This window comes from Elephantulus edwardii, unplaced genomic scaffold, assembly GCF_000299155.1.
Source record: "Elephantulus edwardii isolate Elephantulus edwardi_28Jun2011 unplaced genomic scaffold, EleEdw1.0 scaffold00208, whole genome shotgun sequence".
NCBI lineage: Eukaryota > Metazoa > Chordata > Mammalia > Macroscelidea > Macroscelididae > Elephantulus > Elephantulus edwardii.
Window position 1 is genome coordinate 5,039,349 of NW_006399958.1, and position 12,003 is coordinate 5,051,351.

Consider the following 12,003-nt stretch of genomic DNA (forward strand, 5'->3'; position numbering starts at 1 on the left):
ATGTCAGCCTCATGTAACAAATGGTGTTGGCAAAATTGGAAATCTTCAATAATTTGTAAAGGTCCCTGAGTAACACACTTTACCAATGCGAAACATCTGATCTCCTGCCTGCTGGTGCCAAGTGTATCGATTATGCAGCCAAATAAGATGAAGTCACTGACAGTCTCAATCTCCCCTCCAGCTTTCGTGGTGTTGCCTGTCGGTCCAGAGGGTAGCTTCTTTATTTTCTTGACGTTGAGATGCGATACAAATGGGAAGGGGTTTTTTTGGTTGTTTTTTTTTTTTGCCCATCAAGGGCTCAGATAGCTTGTTCATGTAGATAAAGTAGATGGCACCATTTAGGTGTGTAAAATGCTGGTTGGTTTTGTCATCCGTCGGACTTAAGTTGAGCCATGGAAGACCTAGAGTGCAGGTATCTTGTGACCATTAAGAAAGAGGAAGCAGGGCAAGAAGCTGCACTGCAATCCCAGAGGTGCATGGTTCAAATCCACCAGATGCTCTGCTGGAGAAGGAAGGGCAATCTCCTCCTGAACCAGTCAGAGCCACTTTGACGATACACACACACACAAAATAGTAAAATAAAATTAAAAGAAAGAAAGAGGAAGCAGAGAGTGCAGCATATTATTGGGACCTGAGATCCCTTCTGAAACGAGAGAGAGAGGGGCCATCGAAGAGCCTGCACAAGGCCATGTGACAGCAGGAGAGGAGGCCGCAGCCACCGTGAGCGGCAGAAGCTGCTGGGCCACGCTGGAGGAGTGGGTACCTGAGAGAGCTGAGCCTGGCTGGGGGCTCTGCCGGCCCAGTGGGTAAGGAGTTGAGCTCCCAACCCAAAGGCAGATGGTTCAAATCCACCAGCTGCTCTGTGGGAGAAAGTTATGCACTCTCTTCCCCTGCGATTTACAGCCTCTGAAAAGCCACTCGAGGGTCAGCTGTGGGTTGGTTTTGACTCCACAACAGTGAGTTGAGTTGAGTTTTTGGCCTTGTCAAACCATGGAGCCAGAGCCTATATAGCCTATACAGAGCTAATACGGCTATTACAACTTCATGTAGTATCTAACGCAACTATAGTACAGTTATAAAAATTAAGGCAATCTTGAGGTCTGGTGGCCTAGTAGCAAGAAGATGCACTACAATCCCAGAGGTACGCGGTTCAAATCCACCAGATGCTCTGCTGGAGAAGGAGGGACAATCTCCTCCTGTACCTGTCAGATCCGATTTGACAGTACACACACACACACAAATAATAATAAAAAAACAAGGCAGTCTTCTCCTCCAGCATCCAACTTTTGATGTCTCCCCAGCCCTCAATTACCACGCACAACATCCAGTTCAAAGGCTATTGGTTTTTCTTACAAAATAAACCCCCATATCAATTCCCTTCTCTCCGGTCCCACCCTACCTCCCTTGTCAAAGGTGTGAGTGGTTGATTTCTTCCCGTTCTTACACCTTTCACTGCCTTCTCTTGTCCAGTTGCAGTGGCGAGGAGCTTCAGTGCCGTGTTCAGTAGACATTATAGTAACAGGCGTCCATCTCTTATTCTGGTCTCTGGAACTGCCCCACAGCTGACCCTCCAGCCTGTAAATTGCACTGTGTCCTCCAGAGCTGGATTCGAACCCACAGAGAGGAACTGCCTTGGGGTTAGCAGTTCATCTCCCTACAAACTGTGCCACCGGAGCTTTCTGGTTCTGATGGTGTTTTTCAGCGACTTTATACTAAATGTAGTGTTTGCTCCAGGTTTTCTATGGCTTTTCCTTCTCACAGTATTGTGGTTGTTGTCGTGTACCGTTGAGTGGCTCTGACCCGTAACTCACCCTCCCGTGGGTTTTCAGAGATTGTCAGTCACCTGGGAGGACATTGCTCATCATTCTCCCGCGGGGCAGCTGTTGGATTTGAACTGCGTTCCTTTGGGTTGGCAGCTCAGCTTCTTACCTTTCAGCCATTAAAGAAAGGCCACTTCTACAGGGAATTCCCACACTAAGAACAACTTCCTTTCCCGTAACAATGACGTGAACGTGAGGCAGCAGCAACTGACCTCCAGGCTCACAGGAGGGAAGGAGGATTCCCATCAGCATTGACCGCTCAGGACCAGTTCCTGTAAGCAACACCCACCTTCCCGCGCCCTAACCCTGTGCTTCCTCTTCCGACACCAATCATTTCTCCCTCAGCAATCACTGCTTTTCCACCAGACCCCAGAATTGTTGCCATGGCCACACAGAACTCACAGACAATACTCAGAATTCTCAGGTGTATTAGAGAAGTAACATACAATTCAGGATCAGGAACGATTCAGGGCACAGTTCAGTCAGAACATCCTCTTCTCGGCCATTCCTGAAGGTCAGCTTTTCCCTGGCTCTTGGCCTTGGCCTCTGTCTGGCTCAGACAGGAGCTATCGAACTCTTTTCACTCTCCTGATTATCTGCCACTCTTCCAGTTGAAAAAGAAAAGACATTAGGAAAAAGTAGAGAGTTAGTGAAAGAGAAAGATTCTTGATGAGACAGATTGACAGCATGACAGAGACCATAAGGACGGTGCAGGCTAGGCCAGGATTTCGAACTGTCCGCGGCGTTGCTGTGAGTCTTAGTTGACTTGACAGCACCTACCAGCCCCCGGGAAGCCTCAGCCTGCAGGTGCTCAGCTCTCGTTTCGTAGATCAGCAGAATATTTACGTAAACTTTTCTGTTTCTTCCATAAACTAGATTCACCAAACATTGTACATAAAATGTCTTGTTATGAAAATAATGGTGCCATGTTTGCTCGCGCATTTTCCACACCGCTGGACGAATATCACTTTGTTGAAATGAAACAAGACTGTGTGCCGTTGCAGGTAACATTTTTATTTAAGGACGTGGCCGTGGACTTTACCTGGGAGGAGTGGCAGCTCCTGGATCTTGCTCAGAAGAACATGTACTGGGAAGTGATGTTGGAAAATTACAACAACTTGCTCTCAGTAGGTAAGAACCACTCTCCTGTGGGATGCATGGTGAGTTTCTGGCATTTGTAGATTCTTCCCCCACTGGCATGTTGTAATTTGTTATTTTTCATGTATCTTGTCTTTATTTTCTCATATTCTCTCTCTCTCTCTCTCTCTCTCTCCTTCTCTCCCTCTCTCTCTCCCCAACTATCTCTACATATCTCTATCTCTCTCTCTCATTTCTGTCCAGTCAGAACCAGCTCATAACTGACTCTCCTTTGGCTTTCCAAGGTTTCCAACTGTGAGGGAGGAAATTGTCTCTTTTTCTTCCTTGGAGCAGATGGTGGATTCCAAGGCCCAGTGAGGTGTGGCCTTTGGGTTGGCCATGCAGTCCCCAGGGACTAAACCACCAGAATGCCTTGTTTTCTTTCTTTATATTTTATTTTGTTGATTTTAATGAAAGTTTACACAGACTTGGGGTTTCCAGTCATTCATTGTTGCACTTTTCTCCCTGCCCACCCCCTTGCCCCAATTCACTCTTCTTGAAAAGTAAATGAAAAACCTTTTCATTGTTATGTAATCCCTCCCCCAAAGTGCACTCCACTGTGCAGCCTTCACTCTGGACTTCTGTAATGACAAGAATACCCCATCACAGGCAACCATCAGACAAGCTATAATAAAATCAATAATAACAGAGAAGTATGGACTCCGTAGATGAAATGAGAAGGGCAGTGTTTGCATGGAAGGCAGTCGGAAGAGTTCTGTTACGTGGTGAAGATGGGAATCAATGTTCTGAAACAAAACGCACATGAATTGTTGAACAGAAAACCAATTTGTTCTGTAAACTTTCACTGAAATCACAGTAAAAAGTTAAAAATATTTCCAAGGGCTCGCAATAAAACTTCTGCTTCAGATAGCAGCAGCTGGACGATGAAAAAAAAAAAAGAATACCCCATTCATATATCCCTTTTAAACAGTTCTCTCTCTCATCTGCTTCAATGCAGTATACCTCATTCCTCCCCTCCTCTGTCTTCCCTCAACCCTGATGTCACTGTTTTACAACAGTGGCCCTATGCAATATTTGTCCTTTTGTGACTGAGATATTTCACTCAGCATAATGTCCTGCAGGCTCACCCATTTTGAATAATGTTTCATGAGTTCCTTGTTTTTCAATGCAGCGTAGTATTCTATTGTGTGAATATACCACAGCTTCTCTATCCATTCGTTTGTTGATGGGAGAATGCCTTATTTTCTTTATTCTTTCTCTCAAACCCTCATTGCTGTGGAATTTCATTGAGGGGCAGGGGGACAGGTGGAAGAGAGGGGGAGATTATTTGTCTTTCTCCTGAGGGGCCGCTGGTGGATTTGAACCATCACAGTGGTGCTGTCTTTGGCTTAGCAGCACAGATCCCTATGGACCATGCCACTCTGTTAGCGGCTGTAAATTGTAGGTCCTGGAAGTGTTTAATGATTTGTGAACTGGGGGCTTATAAGGAATGGTCTCTGTTTCATGCTCTTACTTCCCAAATGACCAGTTTTCACATCGCTGAGACAAAGTCTAAGGCAGACTTCTCCCAGGTTTTCAGAGGCTCTGAAGAACCTCAGTCCCAGGTTCCACCCATGTGCTGGTTGTCAGGCATTCGTGCTAGAAGCAGTCTACAATATTTCTAGGTCATAATAATCTACAGTCAGCACTGCGAGTGTGTGCTATAGAGTCAGACCCAACCCCTAGCAGACCCTCCAGTAGGTTTTCAGAGGCAGTTAATTACACAGAACATGATTGACCGTCTTTCTGGATTTGAACCGCGTGCCTTTGGGCTGGCAGCACACTTTCTTAACCACTAGGCCACCAGAGCTCCCTACAGTGAGTGTAGCCTGAGGTGAGTGATTGTAAAAACTAGAAAGATAGATGAGAGTGGAAGGGTTTAGAAGCCTTGAGGGATTATGTCTAGAATTTTACTTAAAAATCCTTCAGCCTGCACTACAGTCCCAGCGGTGCACAGTTCAAATCCACCAGATGCTCTGCTGGAGAAGGAGGAACAATCTTCTCTTGTACCAGTCAGATGTGATTTGACAGTACACACACAAAATAATAATAAAATTATATTTAAAAAATCCTTCGGCTTGATACTGCTCACTGCCAACAAGTCGGTTCTTCAGTAGCGACCCTTCTGTTGGGTTTTGGAGGCTGTGAGTCTTAATAGGAAGAAGACTGCCCGTCTTTCTTCTTCCAAAGGAGCCACAGTGGTTTCAACCACTGGGGACACATGACCTTTTTGTCAGTAGCACAACACAATATAGAACAGCCACCAGAACTCCTAAATAGCTGACATGGGCTTCCTAGATTTGTCTTTAAGAATACTTTCAAGCTGCACTGCAATCCCAGAGGTACGTGGTTCGAATCCACCAGATGCTCTGCTGGAGAAGGAAGGGCAGTCTCCTCCTGTACCGGTCAGATCCGATTTGATGGTACATGGGGACACACACACACACACACACACACACACACACACACACACACTTTCATTTATTACTTTGTTCATATAAACACTTCTCTTTGATATTTAGAAGGAAATGAGCCCCTTGCAGAGATCCCAGATGGTACTGTGGTTAAAGCGATCAACTATAACCATGAGGTTAGAGGCTGAACCCACTAGCCGCTTGGTGAGACAAAGACCAGGTTGTAGAGGTTGGGAGCCTTGGAAACCCTCGGGGGCAGTTCTACTCTGCCCTCTGCTGTGAGTCACTGTGGATTGGAACAGATGTGATGTAATGAGTTCGGGTTTTAGGTTTTGGATTCTCCTTCAGTCTCTCAGCTCTGCATCAGACCTCTGGAATCTGCACCAGGATCTTGCTTTCTCACTTAACCTCTTTCTGGTATTTTCCCCTCTTAGTCTACTAATGCTGCGCTTGCTGGCCTGCTTCCACCCAACATCTTAGCTAGGGTGAGGAATATGCATTAACATATGTTGCAGACCGAGGGTAAAGTATGTTTATAATTAATACTGAGACAGACTACCAAGAACGAGATAAGAGAGAGTAAAGACAGGGGGCCAGCAGTTCCATGACTGAAGGTCTCAAGCCGCGCCTCTCTGTGTGTTTATTGAGAATCATCAGGAAGGTAAACAAAGGAAAGTCACAAGGGAATAGAAAACAAAAACAAAGGATCATGGGAAGTCTTGCAGATAAGGCCAAGTTCCTGTCTATTGTTTACCTTATGCTTATCTCAGGAGGGAGGGCTTCAGTAAATACAAACTAAGAACAATGTATTAATTGTTAATTATAATAATTAATACAATTATTATATAGATAATATAATTAATAATTATAATAATTAAGGAACACCTTAGTGCCACAGGGTGAATTCTAGCTTGTATTAAACCTCCCTCATCTCCTGAAAATAGCATTTGGTTTATTATTAATATTAAATTTGATATTTGGCTTCCCACACAAATAGTCCTAATTACTTCCTACTCATGTTTGGTATGATTTTTATGCCCCTCTGTAGCCTTTTCTGGTCTAAAAATGTCAATGCTTTGTATTCTATAGAAATAAAATTTCCTTCCTTTGTACTTGTTATGAGCATATACACACCCCTTTCTGCACTTAATCATCCAAAGTTTTCTTTCTTCCTAGAAGAAGCCCGGCAAGTAAATATCAGTAAAAGCTGCCATCAGGAAAAACTTGTCAAGCTTCACCTGGAGAAGAGACACCAGAAGTGTGATGTCTTTGGAAAACGAATTCATCCAAGGAAAGGTTTTGATGCATTTGATTCACGTAGAAAAACTTTTCAAGACAGTTTAGATTTACTAGTCCAGAACCAAAATGATAAAAAGAAGAAAGCAGAAGAGTTTTCTGTACCTGAGAAACCACTTCTTCATACTGCCTCTGAAAAGATTCATCCTAGAACAAATTGCTCTAAGAAGGATGATTCTAGAAAAGCTGCCGCCAGGAAACCACACTCCAGTAGAAGTCACACAGACAAGAAATTATACAAATGCACTGAATGCCAGAAACCCTTCACCCATGTGTCCCACCTCCTCCTGCACCAGAGGGTTCACGCAAGAGAGAAACTGTACCAGTGCATTGAATGCAGAAAAGCCTTTATGTGGAAGAGTCACCTCCTTTTGCACCAGAAAACTCACACAGGAGAGAAACCCTATCGATGTGACAACTGCGGAAAACTGTTCTCACAGAAATCACAACTCATGGTCCATCAGAGAACTCACACGGGCGAGAAAATGTACCTGTGCCCTGAATGCCCCAGAGCTTTTACTCGGAAGGCAGACCTCACCTTACACCAGAGATCCCATACGGGCGAGAAACCGTATGCATGCAGGGAGTGTCAGAAGGCCTTCAGCAGTCAGTCTCAGCTCTCTGTCCACAAGAGACGCCATACAGGTGAAAAGCCGTATGCATGCAGCCAGTGTGGTAAAGCCTTCCTGCATAAATCCAGTCTCGTTTTACATGGGAGAACTCACACGAGAGACAAACAGTATGGGTGCAGTGAATGCCATAGAACCTTCATCTGCAAGCCACACCTCATTAAGCATAAAAGAACTCATACCGGCGCCAAACCCTACGGTTGCAGTGAGTGTGGGAAAACCTTCTCTCTGAAGTTTAATCTCACACTGCACCAGAGGATGCATAGAGGAGAGAAGCCCAACGAATGCGCCCAGTGCCAGAAAGCCTTCTTTCGAAAGTCGCAGCTCATCGAGCACCAGAGAACTCACACTGGGGAGAAGCCCTTCTCATGCACAGACTGTCAAAAAGCGTTCTCCAGGAGGTCAGAGCTCCTGCTACATCAGAAGAGTCACACGGGGAAAAGGCCTTACCAGTGCAGCCAGTGCCAGAAGGGCTTTGTGCGCCAGTCCGAGCTGGTGCTGCACCTGAGAATTCACACTGGCGAGAAGCCCCACGGATGCAGCCAGTGTCAGAAAGCCTTCCGGACCAGGTCCCAGCTCCTCATTCACCAGAGGACGCACACGGGCGAGAAGCCCTACCCCTGCGACCGGTGCCCAAAGGCCTTCAGCACCAAGTCCCTGCTGACCATTCACCAGCGGACCCACACCGGGGAGAAGCCGTATAGGTGCAGCGACTGCGGCAAGGTGTTCACGCAGAAGTCCCAGCTCGTCGTGCACCAGAGGACGCACACGGGTGAGAAGCCCTACCCCTGCGACCGGTGCCCAAAGGCCTTCAGCACCAAGTCCCTGCTGACCATTCACCAGCGGACCCACACCGGGGAGAAGCCGTATAGGTGCAGCGACTGCGGCAAGGTGTTCACGCAGAAGTCCCAGCTCGTGGTGCACCGCAGGACGCACACCGGGGAGAAGCCCTATGAATGTGGCCACTGCCGGAAGGCTTTCAGCCGAAAGTCACCCCTCATCATCCACCAGAGAACGCATACGGGTGAAAACCCCTATGTGTGTGGCGAGTGTGGGAAGGGTTTCACATGGAAGCCCGGCCTCAGTCGGCACCAGAGAACCCACACAAAAGAGAAGTGCTATGAATGTGGTGAGTGTGGGGAGGCCTTCAGCATCAGGTCCCACCTCTACACGCATCGGAGAACTCACAGAACAGAGACACCACGTGAGGACACAAAAAATAGGGCGTTTAAGATCATACCACCTTGGGAGAGTGCAGGTGTATAAGAGAGAGTTCCTATATAATTGTGGTGGTGGTTATAACTGACCCATGTACCACTGAGTCAGAACCGACCCATAGCTGACCCTCTGCTGGGTTTTCAGAGGCAGTTAATCACACAGGAGGAGATTGCCCATCCTTCTCCCACGGAGCAGCTGGTGGATTTGAACCACTTGCCTTCTGCACTGCACTGCATCTTCTTGCTGTGAGGCCACCAGAGCTGGGAGTACAGGCATAGAAGAAAGTGTCACTATCAAGGTGTTGTATATAGTTAATGAATGAATAAAATGTTCACTTTGGTTAGAAGCTCTCATTCAAATGAGAGAGAAGTGTGTGAGGTAGCTTGTAAATATGGTAACGTTTGAGTGATAAGGTCAGTGTTCATGAAGAAAATCTATACAAGAGAGGCCTCATTAGTACAGCAGATATATGAATGGTTTGGTCCAGAAATCAAAGCTCATTCGTTGTATAACGAAGACACCCACTATGAATATTGTTTTGTGAACATTTTATCCCAGAATGGTTGGTGTAGTTAGGTGCTGTTCAGTCAAGTATGACTTATTGTGACCCTGTGAACAACAAATCTAAACCCTGGCCTGTCCTGTGCCAGCCTCTCAGTCTGTGACACCGTGGAGCTCACTGCTGTTGTCACTCTGCTAATCCATCTGTTTGAAGGTCTTCCTCTCCTTCACTGCCCCCCACCCCCGCCACCTTCCCAAGCGTGATGTCCCTCTCAAGGAACTGCCCTTCCTAGAAGGGTGAAATATTTTATATCAGAGAATCACATACGAGCAAGTAACTACACACTTGAAAGGAACGTTGAAATATTTTTATTGTGAAATCTGTCAAGAATCAGAATTTATACCACATTGAAGTAATTAAAATATGGAGCAAAAATGTTTTTAAAGGTGCCATTTTATAAGCTAGAAAATGTACTCTAAGAAGAAAAGAATTCTTGCCATAAAATGCTTGAAAATATTTTAGGAAAAGTATGTTAAACTAATAATGTATATAAGATTACAGGGAGTTCTGGTGGTCTAGTGGCAAGAAGCTGGGCTGCAATCCTGAAGGCGCACGGTTCGAATCCACCAGATACTTCGCTGAAGAAGAAGGGTCAATCTCCTCCTGTGCCAGTCAGATCTGATTCAACGGCACACAAGAAAAAAAAATTACAAACATGAATATGTTGAATGTGGGGTTGATTGTATCTTGTTGCTTATGAGAGAACATTTGGGGAAAAAAATAGGTGATGAATTAGGGAGAGCACTTTTTCCAGAAATCATTTTATAAGTTAGGTTCTTGCAGTGAATACTGTTAATAAAGAAAACATCACAGCATACTTTCAAAGTGAAGAGGAGACAGTTCCATTGTCTAATATGAAATTTTTAAAGTGTACGAATAAAAAAAAGAATCTGAACAAGAATTAGAGAAGTAACCCAGATGGTTTCATCCTGTATCGAGGGATTTTGCTCTTGAGCATACCCTCTAAAAGGAAACCTTGTGACTTTCTGAACTTTAAAATAGTATGTAATTATGACCCCAGAGGACATCATGCTGAGTGAAATATCTCAGTCACAGAAGGACAAATACTGCATAGTGCCACTGTTGTAAAACAGGACTGACAGCAGGATTGGGGGGAGACTGAAAAAGAGGAGACTAATTAGGCATACTGCATTAAAACAGATGAAAGAGAGAACTGTTTAAAAGGGATCTATGATTAGGTATTATTGTCATGACAGGAGTCCAGAATGAAGGCTGCATAGTGGAGTGGACTTGGGGGAGGGATTGTATAACAATGAAATAATTTTTCTTTTACTTTTCAAAGAGAAGAACGAACTGGAGGAGGGGGGCAGGGAGAAAAGTGCAACAATGAATGAATGGAAATCCAAAGTCTCTGTAAATACTCATTAAAATTATTAATAAAAAAAGGAAAAATGTTTCCTGTTTTCTGGAGGAATTTGTTTAATATTGGTGGTGTTTTATTCCTTGAATGATGGGATTCAGAAATGGAGCCGTTTTGTTGTTACGGGTCATTGAGTTGATTCTTACAGAAATCCCACGTGGAACAGAGCACAGTGTGGCCAAGTCCTGTGCCATCCGCCTAATCATAGCTTCAGCCATGTCCCCGTCCATCTCATTGAAGGTTGCAAGAATGGCGTGAGGTGACATCTACTGTCTACTAACTTCACATGGGAGTTGTTGTCCTGTGCCATCGAGTCTCCTGCGACTCACACTGACCCTCTGTGCAATAGCTCTGAACCCTGCTCTAGCCTGAGCCAGTCTCACTGTTTCCAACACACCTACCACCATTACCCCATTGTGTCAATCCATCTCATCTGGGGGTCTTCCTCACCTGCATTGTCCCCCAACCCTTCCAAAAGTAATGTCCTTCTCAAGGGACTGGGTCCCTCCTGGCCATGTGCCCAAAGTATGTAAGATAGAGCTTCAAAATCCTTGTCTCAAAGGAGCAGACTGGTTTCACCTTCTCCAGGATAAACCTGTTTGTTCTCTTGGTGGTCCGTGGTATGTTCAATACTCTTCTCCAGCACCACAACTCAAAGGCATCAGTTCTCTCATCTTTGGTCATTGTCCAGCTCGCTAATGCATAACAAGTAATTGCAAAATCATGGCTTAAATCAGGCATACCTTAGTCTCCATACTGACATCCTTGCTCTTCAGCGCTCTTAAGAGGTTCCACAACAACCTTCCTGAGAGCAATTAATCTTTTGATTTTCTCACTGCTGGTGCCAAGATTGTGGACCCAAGCAAGCTGAAATTGTTAACAAACTCAGCCCCTCTGAAACATCTATCATGGTGCTGCCAGTTGGCCCAGTGGTGAGAATCTTTGTTTTCTTGATGTTGAGCTTCAGCTCATATTGAAGATTTCAGTCCTTGACGTTCTGCAGTAAATACTTCAGGTCCTCCTCAGTTTGTGCGAGCAAAGTTGTATCATCTGCATCACGTAGGTTGTTGATGAGTCTTCCTCCAGTCCTGATAACCTCCTTATAAAGCCCAGCCTCTCAGATGATCTGTTCCACATACAGTTTGAAAAGGTAGAAACAGAATACATCCCTGATGCCCTCCTTCCCTGATTTTGAGCCATAGAATATTTCCTTGTTCTGTTCTGACAAGTCCAAGAAGAATAAAAATCGGCAGCCCAAGGCAGAGTCCTAAGAGGTAGAGCTTCAATGTGCCTTCATCCATCCCCCATCCCTCCCATCCACCGATGTGGACACCAATCATCTCTCCTTTGGCATTCAACTCCTGCTGAGTTTGAAAATTCATCGCAGTTACCACACAGAACTCAGAAACAGTCTTGACATTCCAGCAGCTTTAAAACCAACCACCTCCCAGAGATGAGAAGTGGAGAAAAGGGAGCTGAGAAGTAGGGACCCTTCATTTCATTGACAGGAATGTTATGTGCCATCGAGTCGTTTGGGACTCATAGC

The 12,003-nt window shown here is 45.2% G+C and overlaps 2 protein-coding genes across 2 annotated transcripts in view; both read left to right on the top strand.

The window, feature by feature from the left end:
- Positions 1-3,216, top strand: part of LOC102856535 (zinc finger protein 614-like) — a gene marked incomplete at its 5' end in the record, with an annotated part of 8,540 nt that extends 5,324 nt beyond the window's left edge. Inside the window, 2 exons of the mRNA XM_006897406.1 lie at positions 2,825-2,951; positions 3,203-3,216. Of these exons, the coding sequence (XP_006897468.1) occupies positions 2,825-2,951; positions 3,203-3,216 (141 nt within the window). The remainder of the gene's footprint in view (positions 1-2,824; positions 2,952-3,202) is intronic.
- Positions 3,217-5,542: 2,326 nt separating this feature from the next.
- Positions 5,543-8,562, top strand: LOC102856935 (zinc finger protein 268-like). Its single transcript, XM_006897407.1, has 2 exons — positions 5,543-5,575; positions 6,808-8,562. Exons 1-2 carry the CDS (start codon positions 5,543-5,545, stop codon positions 8,560-8,562), a joined length of 1,788 nt encoding a protein of 595 aa, XP_006897469.1.
- Positions 8,563-12,003: the final 3,441 nt, after the last annotated feature.